This window comes from Mustela nigripes, chromosome 1 (genome assembly GCF_022355385.1).
Source record: "Mustela nigripes isolate SB6536 chromosome 1, MUSNIG.SB6536, whole genome shotgun sequence".
Classification (NCBI taxonomy): domain Eukaryota; kingdom Metazoa; phylum Chordata; class Mammalia; order Carnivora; family Mustelidae; genus Mustela; species Mustela nigripes.
The window spans coordinates 267,373,669-267,392,052 of record NC_081557.1 but is presented as its reverse complement, the minus strand read 5'-3'; the positions used below and the strand labels follow the sequence as shown (position 1 = coordinate 267,392,052).

The 18,384-nt window shown below is 40.3% G+C and overlaps 1 protein-coding gene across 1 annotated transcript in view; it reads left to right on the top strand.

Moving 5' to 3' along the window:
• Window positions 1–18,384, top strand: part of ANTXR2 (ANTXR cell adhesion molecule 2) — a 146,338-nt gene that overhangs the window by 78,627 nt on the left and 49,327 nt on the right. The window contains exons 13-16 of the mRNA XM_059385749.1: window positions 6,481–6,525; window positions 7,356–7,448; window positions 13,452–13,619; window positions 13,924–14,004. Of these exons, the coding sequence (XP_059241732.1) occupies window positions 6,481–6,525; window positions 7,356–7,448; window positions 13,452–13,619; window positions 13,924–14,004 (387 nt within the window). The remainder of the gene's footprint in view (window positions 1–6,480; window positions 6,526–7,355; window positions 7,449–13,451; window positions 13,620–13,923; window positions 14,005–18,384) is intronic.

The window sequence follows — 18,384 nt, the reverse complement described above, 5'->3', positions numbered from 1 at the left end:
TTTATGCCTATGAAGGAAAGCTTGTCCTCATTGGGACGACTAAGGAAGTCCTGGGGGGGAAGGTGAGGGATACAGAGAGAGAAATATTTCATAAGGGTGGAAAGGTCAGGGGAGAGAGAGAGAGAGAGAGAAATATTTCCAAAAAAATCTGTTGGACATGGTAAATGATTCGGTAAAGTCATTTAGAACTGAAGAAGAAATTATAGATTTTGTGAAAAATTGGAGACTGCAACTAGAAGGAGTAATTTACTTTGAAAGAAACAAGGGAGAAGAGTTGGCAGTTTTGATCCCTTTGAGTGTGAAATACTGATAGATCTGGTTGTCACTGACTGAGTTTGTATGCAGTTTAATAATGATATGAGGTGCTTCCTTTCTATAAAGGAAATGTACCTGTAGCTTGATCATCTTTATTTTATTTTACTACAACATATTTTATTTTATTTTAAAAGATTTTATTTATTTATTTGACAGAGATCACAAGTAGACAGAGAGGCAGGCAGAGAGAGAGAGAAGAGAAAGCAGGCTCCCTGCTGAGCAGAGAGCCCAATGTGGGCCTCGATCCCAGGACCCTAGGATCATGACCTGAGCCAAAGTAGAGGCTTAATCCACTGAGCCACCCAGGTGCCCGTACAACATTATTTTAAATCTTAAGCCTCCACTAGCATTGATTTCTGGGCTAATTATAAAAATTCACAGAGTTTTTATCTTTTAAAATTACTAAAAAGAAGCAAAATTTTATGTTTATTGGTAAAATAAAATTGAATTAATTAAAAAGGCTGAATAGAAATAGCTGTATTATTTGTAGCATTCAGATTTTTGATTGAGTTAGAGGTTCAGTCTAACTAAATGTCTGAATGTCTAGTGTAACAAATGACTAGATGTCTAGTCACATCTTTGTAGAGATTATATCTATTTGAGATTTAGATGCAAACTATAATTTGAACAATGAAGATTTTATACATAAAGAAAATTAAGAGTTCTCTAAGCTTTATAAATAACATTACATTTTAAAAACTTTTCACTGTGGAAAATTTGAAACATATAAAGAGAAAGTCTAAAATAATGAATTCCCTCCTGTTTCTTTCATTCAGCTTCAGTGATTTTAATTTAAGGCTGATCTTATTTCATCTATAATCCTCTCCACTTAACCCACTCCAGATTATTTTAGTGAAGTATCAGAATCATATAATTTAAAGATAAGCAGACTTTTACAAACAGTATCTGTTGCAAGGAGAGACCAAAAGCAACAAAGACTAGAAAGGAACAGAGATAATCTACAGAATAGTGACTTTACAGGTAATACAATGAAACTAAATTTGTACCTATTAGTAATGACTCTGAATGTAAATGGACTGGGTCCTCTTTAAAAGACATAGGGTATCAGAATGGATTAAAAACAAAAAAAAAAAACAGACCCATTGATGAGCAACTTACAAGAGACTCTTTTAAACCCAAAGACATCTTCAGATTGAATACAGTGGGGTGGAGAAACTTCTGGCATGCTAACGGACAGCAGGAGAAAGCTGGAGTAGCCATACTTAATCAGACAAACTAGACTTTAAACTAAAGAGTGTAATAAGAGATGAAGAAGGACACTATATCATAAGAAAGGTGTTTGTCCAACAAGACGATCTAACAATTATAAATATTTATGCCCCCAACTTGGAAGCAGCCAGATATATGAATAAATTAATAACAAACTCAAAGAAACTCATTGATAATAATACAGTAACAGTAGGGGACTTTAACACCCTACTTACAGCAATGGACAGATAATCTAAGCAGAAGATCAACAAGGAAACAATGGCTTTGAATGATGCACTGGACCAGATGGACTTAACAGACATATTCAGAACATTTCATCCTAAAACAGCAGAATATACATTCTTTCTGAGGGCATGTGGAATAGTCTATAGAACAGATCACATACTGGGTCACGTCAGGTCTCAACCAATACAAAAAGATTGAGATCATACCATGAATACTTTCAGAAGACAATGCTATGAAACTTGAAGTCAACCACAAGAAGAAATTTGGAAAGACCACATATACATTGGAGGTTAAAGAACATCTTACCAAAGAATGAATGGGTCAACCAGGAAATTAAAGAAGTGTAAAAAAAAAAAAAAAAATACATGGAAGCAAATGAAAGTGAAAACACAGCAGTCTAAAACCTTGGGATGCAGCAAAGGCAGTCACAAGAGGGAAGTATATAGCAATATACTCAGGAAGTAAGAAGTCTCAAATGGCACAACCCAACCTTATACCTAAAGGAGCTGGAAGAAGAACATCAAATAAAACCTGAAACCAGCAGAAGAAGGGAAAGAATTAAGATTAGAGCAGAAATAAATGCTGTAGGAAAACAAAACAAAACAAAAAAACAAAACCAACAGCAAAACAGATCAGTGAAACTTGGAGCTGGTTCTTTGAAAGAATTAACAAAGTTAATAACCCCCTAACCAGACTTACAAAAAAGAAAAGAGAAAGGACCCAAATAAATAAAATCATGAATGAAAGAGGAGAGATCACAACCAACACCACAGAAATACAATTATAAGAGAATATTGTGAGCAGTTATATGCCAACAAATTGGGCAATCTGGAAGAAATGGATAAATTCCTGGAAACATATAAACTACCAACCTGAAACAGGAAAAAAATAGAAAATCTGAGCAGACTTATAACCAGCAAAGAAATTGAAGCAGTAATCAAAAATCTCCCAATAGAAGAGAGCCCAGGGCCAGAGGACTTCCCAGGGGAAATTCTACCAGACATTTAAAAAATTAATACCTTTTCTTCTGAAGCTGTTCCAAAAAATAGAAATGGAAGGAAAACTTCCATATTCATTCTATGAGGCCAGCATTACCTTGATTCCAAAACCAGACAAAGACCCCACCAAAAAGAATTACAGACCAATATCCCTGGTGAACATGGTTGCAAAAGTTTTCAATATATTAACTAATCAAATCCAACAGTACATTAAAAAGATTATTCACCGTGATCAAGTGGGATTTATTCCTGGACTGCAGGTCTGATTCAGTATCCACAAGTCAAACAATATGATATACCACATTAATAAAAAAAAGGATGAAAACCATTTAATTCACTCAACAGATGCAGAAAAAACATTTGACAAAATACAGGATCTTTTCATTATAAAACCCTTAAGAATGCAGGGATAGAAGGAATATACCTCAACATCATAAAGGCCATATACAAAAGATCCACATCTAATATCATCCTCAATGGGGAAAACTGAGAGCTTCTCCACTAAGGTCAGGAACACAACAGGGATGTCCACTCTCACCACTGTTATTCAGTGTAATATTGAAAGTCCTCCCCTCAGCAATCATACAATAAAAAGAAATAAAAGGCATCCAAATTGGCAAGGAAGAAGTCAAACTTTCATTATTTGCAGATGACATGATACTCTATTTAGAAGACCTGAAAGTTTCCATCAAAAAATTGCTAGAAGTGATACATGAATTCAGCAAAATTGCAGGATATAAAATCAATGTAATGAAATCTGTTGTATTTCTATATACCAATAATGAAGCAGCAATAGAGAAATCAAGGAATTGATCCCATTTGCAACTGCACCAAAAATCACAAGATACCTAGGAATAAACCTAACGAAAGAGGTAAATGTTGAAAACTATAGAACACTGAAAGAAACTGAGGACACAAAGAAATGAAAAAACATTCCACATTCTTAGATTGGAAGAACAAACATTGTTAAAATGTCTATACTACTCTAAGCAATCTACATATTCAAAGCAATCCCTAAGAAAAAAAACCACCACCTTTTTTTCCCACAGAGCTAGAACAAGTAATTCTAAAATTTGTATGGAACCAGAAAAGAACCTGAGTAGCCAAAGTGATATGAAAAAAAAAAAGCAAAGCGGAGGCATCACAGTTCCTGAACTTAAGCTATAATCATCAAGACAGTATGGCACAAAACAGACACATAAATCAATAGAACAGAATAAAGAACCCATAAATACACACACACACTCACACACACACGAATATTACTCACCCATCAAAAAGAATGAAATCTTGCCATTTGCAACAATGTGGATAGAACTAGAATGCATTATGCTAAGGGAAAAGAAGTCAAAGAAAGACAAATTCATATGATCTCACTTATATGTAGAATTAAGAAACAAAATGGATGAACATAGAGAAATTAAGATTAAAAACAGAGAGGGAGGCAAACCATAAGAGATTCCTAAATATAGAGAACAAACTGAGGGTTGTTGGAAAAGAGGCAGGTTGGGGAATGGGCTGAATAGGTGATAGGTATTAAGGAGGGCACTTGCGGTGAGCACCGGCTGTTACATGTAAGCAACGAATCACTAAATTCTGCTCCTGAAACCAGTATTCTACTGTATGTTAACTAACTTGAATTTAAATTTAATACTAAAATATATATGTATATATTTTATATATAACTATATATAACTATAACTTTATAACTATAACTTTATAACTATATATATATATATATATATATATATATATTTTTTTTTTTTTTTTAATAAGAAAGAAAGGGGCGCCTGGGTGGCTCAGTGGGTTAAAGCCTTTGTCTTCAGCTCAGGTCATGATTCCCAGTGTCCTGGGATCCAGCCCCGCATCGGGCTCTCTCCTCAGCAGGGAGCCTGCTTCCCTTCCTCTCTCTCTCTCTCTGCCTGCCTCTCTGCCTACTTGTGATCTCTGTCTGTCAGATAAATAAATAGATAAAAAATCTGGGCACCTGGGTGGCTCAGTCTTTAAGTGTCTGCCTTTGGCTCAGGTCATGATCCCAGAGTCCTGGGATCAAGTCCCGCACTGGGCTCCCTGCTCTGCGGGAAGCATGCTTCTCCATCTCCCACTCTCTCTACTGTGGTCCCTCTCTTGCTGTGTCTCTCTCTGTCAAATAAATAAATAAAATCTTTAATAAATATATAAAAAAATCTTTAAAAAATGAAAAAAAATAAAAACATATCCATGATTATAGTAATATACCTGAATAGTAATAATAATTCTTTGATGATGCTCAGTTTCAAAATTATTAGTTTTAAACTTTTGAAATTTTTAAAACATAATTGAAACATTTGATCTTAAAGTGAAACAGTTCATATTTTTAAATAATTGATCTTCTTAGGCTAGAGACTTGGATTTGTACTTGAATTATCAGAGCCGTTGGCACTTGGTCATTAATTTTCTTTTACCTTTTTTTTTTTTTAGTTGGGGGGAGGGCAGAGGGAGAAGAGGGAGAGAGATTTCAAGCAGGCTTCATGTCCAGCACAGAGCCCAAGGCCCACACACCTAACCTAATGACCTGAGCTGACATCAAGTCGATGTTAAACTGACTGAACCACACAGGCACCCCGATCAATCATTTTATATCATGATGGTGTGAAAGGTCAAGCTACCCCAGTGCTGGTAGAAGTCACTTAGATTTGATCTCAGGCTTCATTCCTCTCACATAAAGAATCAGCCATATACAATTTCATGAAAGAACATACTGAGTAATGATTTATAGGAAGGGCATCTTGGTTACAAAGTCGATTAGCTTCTAGACTCCCTGGTGGGGAAACAGAGTAGGTTAACTTCCCTGCATCTCTTGCAAAGCAAGTTAACTTGTGCATTGTACATTTATGATGAAGTCAATGAGTCTTAGAAAGACGATTTCGGTAGAAGATTCCTGCTGTGTTTGAGGGGACATACCATAATCTAGTGGAAAATGTTTGCATTTTGACGTTGGAGGAACTGTTTCGTGAACCTTGTGCAAGGTATTTGACAATCTCTGTTCTTGTGACTCACCTGAACACCGAAGGCAGGAACACGTCTGTGGCATGAAGATAAAATGGACGAATGAAGGTGTTTCGTGAATTGTCAGGTGGTCCCACAACCTAGTGCTTTCGACAATTTAGCGTCTTCCTGGTTCTGTGGAGACTGGCTCAGCAGGAGGTCCTTTCCCTGGGGTTCTCTCGTGTGGTTGCTGGGGCCGGTGGGCTGGTGTGATCTGAAAGCTTGACAGGCCTCCAGGTCCAAGAGACCCGTGTTTGCCACTTTGGCTGGGATGGCGGACATAGCGGGGAGCTGGCCCGGCCCCCTCCTGACCCAGCCTTTCCGTGAGGTTATCCCGGTGTCTTCCTCCTCCCGACCTGATGGTCTCAGGGTGGACTTCTGGCGTGACAGCCGCCTTCCTCCAGAGTGAGTGTCCCAAGGATGTTGAGGGAAGTGGAAAAGCTTCTTTTGACCAGCTGCAGAAGTCACATGCTGCCATGTCTGCCTCATGCTAGTCAGTCAAAATCTAGTTACAGGTGAGCCTGTATTCCAAGGAAGAGGCGTAGCCCTTGAAAGGCCAAGTTCACTGGGGACATCTTTGGCGTACCACAGTGTGTTACTAATCAAGTTATTTTTACACGTCTTTGCTGTCTCCTTGCCATGCCACCAAAATTTTTACCTTTTTTATTTCTTTTTCCCCGGACAGGTTATCAAGGATCCTCCTCGACCACCACCTCCTGCACCAAAAGAGGTAAGTAGGTGCCTAGTGAGTGATGTGGATTCTTCTCTGTACTTGGATATCATGCCCGTTTACCTTGTTGCTGAATAACTGCGATACCTACGTGCTGGCTTTTGAATTTATGAAAATTAATTGGCATTTTTCATCTTCTTGTGTTTTCTTGCATGTGCTAGAGGGATAGGACCTTCAAAGACAGATAAATAGAGACCGGCCGTGAGACTCAGTAGTGCGCAGAGATATACTTTACTTTGTCAGTATATCAGTGGTCCTGATGTTATTTGCTTTACTTATAAAAAGTTAGGGAGTTTACAGGTGTCATCCTTTCTTCAAAATGGTCATTACTTTTATATCACTCTATTTGTTAGCCAAAATTGTGTTACCAATGTGAAATATGGAAGTAGTGCACTTTCGAAACTTCCCAACTGCCTATCTTTTTAGTACCAATTTTGCCATTTAACTTAATGTTTATGTTGCTGCTTTACATGATTTTTGAAAGCTGTCTTAAGTTTAATGTCTTAACCTTTTTAAGTTTGAGGTAACAAATAGAATTGGGAAAAAAACAAATGGCGCTGCTCATAGTTAAGGAACAACTTCGGGTAGTCTGGTGAGTTAAGGGAGATTCCTAAAACCGGAAGACCAGGAACCTTCCATTCTGTAGAACTCCACTTGAAATTTATGCATGTAAGCCCAAGTGGATCCAGACGCCACATATATAATGGTTACTCCATTTCTTCCTTATCGATGGCGTTATTCAGAAAAGTGTTTAAATATGTGTTCATTCTGACTAAACAGCATTTTAAGAAATTAATTAAACCCGCTTTTAAAAACTTGCATCTCCGTAGGAGGAACAGGAACCTCTGCCTACCAAGAAATGGCCCACCGTGGACGCCTCTTACTATGGTGGTCGAGGGGTTGGAGGAATTAAAAGAATGGAGGTTGGTACCTTTAAAAAAAAAAAAAAAAAAAAGCTGCTAATCTGCAATGTGTAATTCTAGAACTATTAAGCCATGGAAACTGTGCTTTTCAGAATTTAATAATACCATCCAGTTTTATTTAACACTGGGTCTTTTTTGGATAATTTTTTTTTTTTTTTTTGTATGCAAGCATCCTGGCCATTTCAGAATGGTTCAAGAAGAAGTGACTTCATTAGTCAAAGAATTGCATTGATAAGATGTTTGAACTCTAAAGTGCAACACAAAGTTAGGGTTATTCTCACTATTTTGGAAAAAATTACTGCAGACAGCATCAACTTTGTAGAAGCCAGCCACTTGGAGTAGCAACAATGCTTGTCTTTGAAAAGATCCAATAGCTATGTACTATTTAGGGATAAAAATATTAAAATATTCGGTGGTGTGGGTATGACCTTATCACAGATGTAAAGGAAGCACATTTAAGGCATTTCTTAAATAGCTTTTAGTTAGCACTTACAAACAATTATAATTAATTCTAAATATCATTTATAGAATATATTGAACTTCTAGACTGGCTCAAAGTGTGGATTAAAATTGAACTTTAATATTGTATCTTAAAGATGAAACGTGGACTTCTTACCACCACAGAAACAGTTTTCAAAGTGATGGATTAATTAATAATAAGCACTTACTGCCAGCACTGAGCCAGCCCTAGACCACAGCGTGGACAGGCCAGCATCCCACCTCAAGGAACAGCTGGAGAATTTTCTCAGTGACAGACTGACTTTATCATTAAACACAGATTCTGGCTTCTCTTTCTTCTTATTATTATAATACAATTATTAGTAATTATCCTTTACTTCTTGGTAAGAAGGACTTTCACGTGTTCTGCCATCATATGGGCTTTGTCCTTTTACTGCCAGCAAAAATCAGTGAGCTAATTAACCGCCTCACAACTGTTGCAATATCCTCTTTTTTTTTTTACATTTCAGTAAAATTCAGATTCCCAAGGAGAGTTTCCCCTTTTCGGAATAAATTTCAGTGTTCTTCTGAAGGAGCTCAGACCTATTTCACATGGTTGTCATTTCCCAAAGTGGTTATTCAAGTCATCTGATAGTGATTCTCACTTTCTTGACCACATTAGATCTTAAGATAAATCACATTTTCCCTAAAATAGCATGCGCTTTATTGCTGAAATATTCTCCAAGACTGGTACCCCACTGCTAACAAGCCACGGAAAAAGCAGGTGCTAGAAGCTATTACATTTGTCTCTTGGAGAAGATAGTGCGTATGCGTTTGCACGTGGGTGACTGAGTATCAAACAGTCCCCGAGCACGTGGCTGGGCAGCTCTTATTGGTCAAGCAAGGTTTTGGTCAAGGTGATTTACTGCCTGCTTCCCTTTGTTGTGTCATTCTAGGCTGGAGGGGTGAGGAAAGATTAGATTAGATAAACTAACGTACATGAAAAACTTGTGAATACAAGAGTTATATACCGTTATATTCAGTATCGAAATACTGCCCTTCCCAAATTATTTTTAATTTTTTTCACCTCATTCCAAAATGTGTGTAGAAAACCTGTAACCAAGGGGAAAAAAGGTTTGACAAGCTATACTACAAAATGTTAGCAATTTTCTCTGGAGGGAGTAATTTTCAATGGGTGCTACATATTTCCCTATTTTTTCCTCTTTTGACAATGAGCGTGCACTACTTTATATTCAGAATAATAAATTTAATTCCATTTTGAAATCTATACATTTAAATTACCACATGACAGTGAAAAGCACATGTTAGTAAGTGAGCCTTAAATGAATAATGTTTTTGCTGAAAACACTAGGAATTATGCCAGATTTTCCAGTGTATTATAGATTGCGATCTCTTTCTAAAGAAAAGCATCCCCATGAACTCCTGAAGTGGTCCTGAGTTAAAAGGAATAATGCAGTTTATGGTCAAGAAAGCCAAGGACTCATGCACATTCCTGAGTAATTCACATTTCAAATTTCAAGAGTTACTAATTCTTAATATGTTGAAATTTCATTGCCAGTCCTTTTCGGTTTCAGAAAATTTATGAAATGGACTCATCCACTTTTAATAAACTGGGGTGCATTGTAGCTTTGGACAGTTTTAGCTACGTTGCATGTGGTATTCCTTCAAATGAGATGGAATGGGCATGAGAAAAACATGAGAAAGTAAATGTGAACATTACAAAGGAGAGACAATACATAAAGATACACAATAAAAATTGAATCGCGATTTAAGCATCATTAAGCTCTCTCAAATCTGATCTTATTTAAACTTCGGGAAAATAGAAAACATAATCTGTTTTTAAATCATGCCTATTTAAACCTGGAAAGTATTTCCTTAAAAAAAATACCCTTTCCTGGGGAAAATAAATGGAATTATTGAAATTATGTGTGCATCTGAATTACAGAACAAATCTTTGTAACTAATGTTATTTTAAGCCAGGATAGGGATTTTACATAGATTTTTTTTTCTTACTCCTCCTTTAAATTAAATATTTAAATGCTCTGGTAACGGCAATTTGCAGAAAGCTGGAACTGAGCTGATGTTAATAACAGCTGTTAGCACAACTGATCCACAATACCTAATGACTTCAAATGTGTGTTTCTGCCAATTCAGTGTGAAACTGTTTTTGTTTCTTTTCTCAAATCTGAAATTGCTCCTTTATGATACAACCTCCTAGTCATCCAAATATTCTCTGGAAATTATGGAATTTTATGGTTTATTATGAAAGCCAAGTAGAGTTGGAAGAATTTAGCTATCAAGCTTGCGCTTTGATTTTTTGTTTTGCTTTGTTTTGTTTTTTTCCATAGTAAAAAGGCCAGGCATATTAATTCTGCTAATACTTCTTTTTTTTTTATCAATTTATTCTTTTCTGTCCTTTTTGAGTACCTCCATGTGCTTAAACTAAAATACTAAAATGTTACATTTGAACGTATATATGTTTACAGGCATACCTTGTTTTATTGAATTCTGCTTTATTGCACAGATACTGTGTTATTTTTACAAATTGACGGTTTGTGGCAACTCTGCACTGAGCAAGTCTATCAGTGTCATTTTTCCAACGGCATTTGCTCACTTTGTGTCTTTGTGTCACTTCTTAGTAATTCTTGCAATATTTCAAACTTTTTCATTATTATTATTTGTTATGATGATCTGTGATCAGTGATTACCACTTGCTAAAAAGCTAAGATGATGCTTAGAAATTTTTAGAAATAAAGTATTTTTTAATTAAGGTATGTACATTGGTTTTTTTAGAACTAAGGCTATTGCACACTTAATGGACTACAGTATAGTGTAAACATAACACTTACATGCACTGGGAAACCAAAACATTCATTTGCCTCATTTATTATACGCTGTTTGCTTTATTGTTGTGTCTGGAACCGAACCCCCAGTATCTCTGAGGTATGCCTGTAATTGCTTTTGAGAGTTTTAGGAAAAATCCACAAAATATTTCCTAATTTTAGACTTTAGGATTGAGTGAGAATTATTTATTGGGTTGTTTGTGATGATGGTGATTTGGATGACAGACCAGCTACTTCATGAACTAACACTAAGGATTTAATTAATGAGTTTTCTTTAGGCCTTAGCAACAGTGTTTCAGAGGGGAGTCTCTAAAATACGCTGAGTCAGAACTCCGGGTCAGGTGGTTCAGTGGGTTAAGCGTCTGACTTCAGCTCAGGTCATGATCTCAGAGTCCTGGGATTGTGCCCTGTGTCGGGCTCCCCACTCAATGAGAAGTCTCCATCTCCCCTGCCCTCCCTCTGCTTGGGCTTTCTTTCTCAAATAAGTAAATAAAAAAATCTTAAAAACAAAAACAAAAACAAAAACAAAACCTCCAGATCAGCCACTTTGGTGTTCTTTATCTGAGAACTGTTCCAGTGATTCTGGGAGGAAGACTATGATTGCCCTCACCTCTACAGTAGCAGCTGTGAAGGCTAGGCTAGGACGCTGTATATGTTACATCCGTAATTTCTAAATAGATGTAACATTTATCTACTTACATTTTTATTCTGAATTACTTTTCTGAGTTACGACATTTATTTGGTGAGTTAACTGTGTATCTTTTTTTGCTTTTTGTTTTTTCCCTTAAAACTGAGACTTCACAACTGCCAGGATATATACACATACATACATATGTATGTGTATATACAGGATATATACACATACATACATATGTATGTGTATATATGTATGTCTACATGTATAGATGTATGTCTACATATATATGTATGTGTATATATCCTGGTTTTAGAGTTTTTTAGCTCAGTTTAACCATATCTAAAGATTTCCTAAGTTTCAGTTTATCTAGATGAAGACACTGTGATTAAAAGAGAAGGTCATTGCTCTGGAAAGAAAGCCAACTAGCTAGCTCTCAAGGTTTAATGGTGTTTAAAACAATTTTAACAACCTCATAAAAAACATTCTAGTACCACTGATCACGCTGAAAGATGCAGGTACATTTTAATGACTCAACAGGGTCCACTTGAGTTTAAAAGCCTATTCTAAAATTGTAGTAAAAAGGGTAAAAACATCTAAGTAAGCCTTATCAAGAAGCCTTGGGTAGTTCTTCCTGTGGACGGTAATCCTTGTATCCCTAACCACGAACTCAGGTCATTAAAATGCTTTACAAGGTATTCAGTTTTCTTTCCCTTTGTGGAGATCACGTAATTCTGGTGAGTCCCTGTGTCCTGGACAGGCATTTGTAGTTCTTTGCAGTTTCACTTCCCTCATCTTTGTCATCTCTGTGAACGTCCTTGGCTTTTGTAGGTCTTCTCCACGCTCCTGCTGGATGATGTCTTTCTCTAGGGGTCACAGCCAAGACCTTGCCTATAAGGAGATAAAGCTCAGCTCAGATTTTGCTCTTAATTCCTGTTCATTGGAGAATAAGGAAAACAATAATTTGACTCTATAGTTTACATATAATTAGGTTATATAAAATTATATATATAATATATAAATATATAAGTATATGTAATATATAAATATATAATATACATATAAATATATATTTATATATAAATATAATATATATTTATAATATATTTATTTAGACTCTATAGAGAGTCTAATAAATATATATATATTTATTTAGGCTCTCTATAGAGTCTCTCTATATACTTATTTATTTAGTAAATAAATATATATTTATACTTATATGTATATTTATATATATTTATAATATATAAATAAATAAATATATATATATATATATATATATATAAGTATATATTTATTTAGACTCTATAGAGAAGGCAATACCCTAAAATTTGTGGCATTCTCTAGTGCCCCTGAATTTTTCTTCTCAGTGCAGAGCCTTTTCAGATTTGCCTTCCTCAAGGAAAAGCTGGTATGTCAAATAACCATATTAAGGTGAGCTCAGAACTAAAGACTGAAAGCTACTTCACAAAGTCGAGTTTAGAAAAGTAAAGAAAAATCACAAAATATTTTTTACTTCCAAAGGCTAAATGTTTCAATCATACTTTTCAACTGTGTGTTGATCAAAGTTTGATGAAAAGTTTGGAACAGTTGAGTCCTTTGTATAAAATACATTTGTGAAATACTAATAAAGTACGCTTGTGGAATTCAAGCCTATTTGAAACTTACTGACTTATTTTAGGTTCACATCCCTGCCCTGTCACTTGCTGGCTGTGTGGCTTTGGGCACATCACTTAACCTTTCTGTGTCTCGGTTTCCTCAACTGGAAGGAAGAAACTAGAGTATCCGTAGTGTCTATCTCATCGCATTTTTTGGGTACGGAGTAAAGGCAGTTGTCACATAGTAGCTGCCCGTCATCGTCCCCTCCCCCACGGCCATCAGTGCATACGGTAAGTGTTTAGCGAGACGGGGAACAGACCTAATGAAGTCCCAGAAGAGGAGGAAGTTAGAGTTGGTGCTGCGCATCTCTTTACTCCAAGATGGTGAACCCGAGGACCATCTGCTAAATAAGTGTGTTCTTCCAGGACACTCGACGTCTGGTACAAGTGTCTTCCCTTTGTGTTAAAGGTTCGTTGGGGCGATAAAGGATCTACGGAGGAAGGTGCGAGGCTAGAGAAAGCCAAGAACGCTGTGGTGAAGATTCCCGAAGAAGTGGAGGAACCTGTCAGACCAAGACCGCCTCGGCCCAAACCCACATACCAGGCTCCTCAGACGAAGTGGTACACGCCAATTAAGGTCAGTGTCTAAGTTTTCTGTGACTTAACTGAGAGGCTGTAGCTAGAGAAGCAATGACCTCTTTAGACCCCACAGTCCCCAGGTAAGGGAGGACCAAGTGTCCAGGAGCCATTCATGAGCCGTTCTGACAGCTAACTGTTTCTCAGTGGCAAGGACTTCGTTTTTGTCATTGATTTTTGTTTGTTTAGGTTAGGGAAGAAATGAGAGGAGAGAAGAAGACTTTCGCGTATTCATTTTAATGCTTTATTTAGTGACTAGAGGTCAAATACGTGCCCTCGGCATTTACAAATCCTGCTTCCCCCAGGGTCGTCTGGACGCGCTCTGGGCGCTGCTGAGACAGCAGTACGACCGGGTTTCCCTGATGCGGCCTCAGCAAGGCGACGAGGTTTGTATGTGGGGTGCGGTGGCCAGGAGCGGAGTGCCTGGGTCAGTATGACAGAGGTGGTGAAGTAATAATCACAAAGAACTTAAAGCTTTCCCTACTCTTGGGGAAGGAACAAGTTATTGTTGTGTGCAAGTTCCTATTACATGGGGCGCTTAATAAATGATCATCTACTGTTAGAAAACATCTTCGAACCATGGTTTACCACGAGTCCCTTCTCAAGGAACACGTACACATTCTGGTCTGTCCTACACATACTCCAATAAGCGCGCTCATTGCTTCAGCCTTTGACTGGGACTGGGACATCACATTCTGAGGTTTTGCCACTTTCCCAAGTGGGAAGGACAGACTTGGGATTAGTCGTTGGAGTCTTTCTCTACTGTTTACCGACAGTGAGGCCCAGGGAACAGACAGAGCCTCCTGTTCTGTCAGGTATAAATATATATTTCTGTGCTTTCAACACTTATGCAAGCTAATTTCTTAAATATATCAAAGTGTCTTTTGGTAGTCCTGCCTTAGCCACTGTTCCCGTCACCTGTAGTCAGCCGTGGCCCAGAGGCCGATAATCCTTCTGATTTACGGCCAGAGGGCCAAGAGCAGCCTGAGGGCACATCACAATGACTCTGTCATTCATCTCACTTCCTCTCGTCACACAGACATTTTCTCATCTCACAGCATCACAAGAAGAAGGGTAGGTGCAGGACAATGATATTTTGAGAGGAAGACCACATTTACATAACTTTCATTACAGTGTACCACTGTAATTTTTCTATTTTATTATTAGGCATTTTTGCTAATCTCTCACTGCACTTAATTTATAAATTAAACTTTATCATAGGTGTGTATGTATGGGTTTGAACAAAGTGTACATAGGATTCCATACTGTCTGTGGTTTCATACATCCATTGGGGATCTTGGGGTATATCGCCTGTGGATAAGGGGAGACTGTAAAGCATCCTAGAAATCTGCCATGGTGAGATATACATACACTCACATTAAAAAAATACGTACACACACATACATGTGTATACATTTTTCCTACCCAAGAAGCCTATTTGATGTTTTTTTGTTTATGGAAATTTGGCTAGAATTCCTTTAGTGTTATGATTTCTTTAATATATTAGCACTATTTTTTGTCACTGTAAGAAAAATTGCTGAAGACATTTTCTTATGTAACTGCGGACAGGTTTGGTTCAGACACAACACTGTTAGCAAGAACAGGATCATTTCGTTGTGTGCCGCCCTGACCATCCTCCTGATCACCAACTCGGAAGTGAGTGAACTTTATTCACCTCAACTTCAGAGGAGCTGAAGTTCAGTCAGGTGCAATAGGCTGTTTTTTCAAGGATGGAATGATCAAAGCAATTAGTAGCTATTTTGCGGCGCCAAACTAAGTTATGTTCAGTGTTACACACTTTAGCGTGGTGCGTCATATACAAAAATATATACATCTTTAAAATTTTACTTCTGTGAACTGAGGGTCATTTTAAAAAACATCTGAGTTCAACCATTTCGGAAGTCCGGTTTGAGAATTCCCCACGGATCGCTTATCCTTTGCTTGGACAACAGGTAGAGATGACACAGGTGGTGTATGAAGGAGCGTCTTTTGTTACCAGACCACTGTGGCTAATAGAAAGTGAAAGGCCTGGTGGGAAGTGTTTTCGAGAAGAAACAAATAGGACGATGAGGATGGCTGGATGGATGAATGGATGGACAGATGGAAGGCAGGAAGGCAGGCTGGCTTTCATTTGCAGGTTTGCTAATTTTTATACTAGTTTATGCATTTCTTACATTCTCTGCTAATTTTCTTTTTGGCTTCTTTTGCATGAATGAAGCTCTTCAGTCGCTCTATTCTTATCCTCAGGAGCACAGTAAATATTGTTACCGACAAGGGCAGCCATGGGACTCTGTGATATTTGTGTCTCCCCAAAATCTGACCACTCATAAGACACGTAATCTTAGTAAATGAGTTGGTCAACTTTAAAAGACTTTACAGGAACTGAAATACATCATATAATATCATCCAAAAAAGTAATATTTAATTACTCATTTATATAAAATCACGGTTGCATGGTGCAGAGGCATAATCTGTATGGACTCATGAGCATCCCACAAATTTGATTTGAAAAAAGAGCAATAATATTTCTTAAATTCCAATACCTTTTTGCCATTATAGTATCTTTCAATTGAGAAACAAAGTGATTTACCTAGTGAGAAAAAGAGGACCCAGAGGTAGAAAAAGAATCAGGATGTAGAGCATATTTTGCACTGCTAATTTTGACGTACATTTGGTGGATGATATTAAAATGGGATGATTTGCTTTGGTAACGCTTTGTTTATGCATGAGAAGAAGATCATGGGTCATCATTACCTTCTACTTACTGTGGCTAGTTAAGCCCTCAAAAATTAGATGGACTGATTTTTCACGAGTTCAGTATGTGTAGACCTGGATTGTCTCCTAGATTACATGGAATAGAGAACATTTTCAGTTTAGGAGACCAAGATGTGCAAGTGGCAGTGGTTCCCGCTTCTCTGGCTCTTTGGGTCGCACACTCCAGGTAACCCAGAGTGGAACCACTGATTGGGGAAACTGGTCTAGGGGTTTTTCGGACAGCTTTAGGTACTCGTATTGACCTGTGATTGGATACCTTAGCACATGGAAGGGTAAAATCCTATCTTCAGTCTTACTCCTATGAATCCTGTCAGTACTTAATTAAAATATGTTGGGTTACTAGGACTGTCATGAACGGTTTCGTGTGTGTGTACTTTATAGGCATATAGAGTAGGGATAATCATTGTCCTTCCAAACTTAATCACTTTTATTTCACAAACCTATTGTTCCATTAAATTTTCCCATTGAATATTAGGAAATTGGTAGGTAGTGTCGTATTAGCTTAGGTCAGAGACCTCCGTCGCCGCCAAACGTTGGTCTTGGCGTGTGGAGCAGCGCAGGGGGCAGATGTTATTAGCTATTCAGGACAGTCTTTTTAGAAGAAACTTTCTTATCAGCATATTAGTGGGTGAAAAGTTTTGCAAATTATGTATTTTCCGGAGCTCACGAAGCCTGTGCCGGCCCGGCCTGCACGTGTCGGAGGGGCCGCCCGGCCACGCGTCCAAAGCGGCGTGTGCGGTGCCGGAGCCAGCGGAGGCCCTGGAGGCGTTTCGGGTCGCGGGAGGCGAGGCAGTGGCTCCGTGTTGTCGAGACCAGCAAGAGCGCGTGTCCTTCGCGAGCGTTACCGGAGTCGTCGTCGGTCGTCGCCGGTCGTCGTCGGTCTTGAAACCCAACACACGGGGCCGGCGAGCCGAGGCCGCGCGGAGACCGCAACACGGCGGCGGCCGGGCTGGGCGGAGGCTCCCCCGTAGCGCGGGGTCCTCGGCGCGTCGTGGCGCGGGACAACCGTCCTGTGTCTGACCTGGAAGCTGCGTCCCGCGGGCGCGGCCTCCGGGGGTTCGGCGCGAGGAGCACGTGGCGCGGGGCTCGGCGGACCCCGGTTGCCCCGCCGCGCCCCGACGGCACCAACCGCTCCCATGTGCGGGGGGGGGGGATGCCCCGCCGGCGCCGCGCGCTCCCTCGTGCGGGGGGGGGGATGCTCCGGCGGCGCCGCGCCCCCCTTTCCCCACCCCCGGCTCAGGCGCGGGCCCGGGGCGCGGGGTGCGGGCGGCGGCGGCTGGCCCGGCCGTCCGCGGAGGCTGCGCCGGCCCGGCCCCGCGCGCGCTGCCCGGAGGCCCGAGACACCAAAGGCGCGAGCGCGGGCGGACGCAGCTGGGCTCCGCGGCTCGCCTTGGGCGCAAACAGAGATCTGACGGCGCCCGCCTCGGCGGCGCTGGGGGGCGCGGGCGCGGGGCGGCTCCGGAGACCGCGCGGCGCCGCAGCATCTGCCGCCGCGGGTCCGGGGGGGCGGGGGGGGCCGCGCGTCCAGATTGCGGCCCCCGCGCCAGCCGCCGCCGCGGAGCCCCGGGCGCGTTTGAAGGCGCGCATCAAACGGGCTGCGGAGCGCGGCGGGGGCGCGCCCGCGTTTCAAAGCGGCGTTTGTTGTGCGACAACAAGGGGTCGGTGCATCCCGCGCGGGCCGCTGCGGAGGGCGGGGGCTGCCGGCGGCGCGGAGGGAAGCGCGGCCGGCCGCGGAGCGGCTCCACCGACCGGTTTCCTCTCCGGGGGCGTCCGGGCCGCGCCCAGGTTGCGCTCACCTTCGGCCGGCGCCGCGCCCCGGCGGCCGCGTGGACCCGGGCGCCGCAGGGGAAGGGCCGGGGCCGCGCTGGGCGGGTGGGTCCGGGCGGGTCCACGCTCCGCTTTCAAGACGGCGTCGCGACTTCTCACCCCGGGGCGTGAGGGAGAGGATTTTCGGACGGATGCGCATTTTTAGCAAAACAAGATTTAGAAAA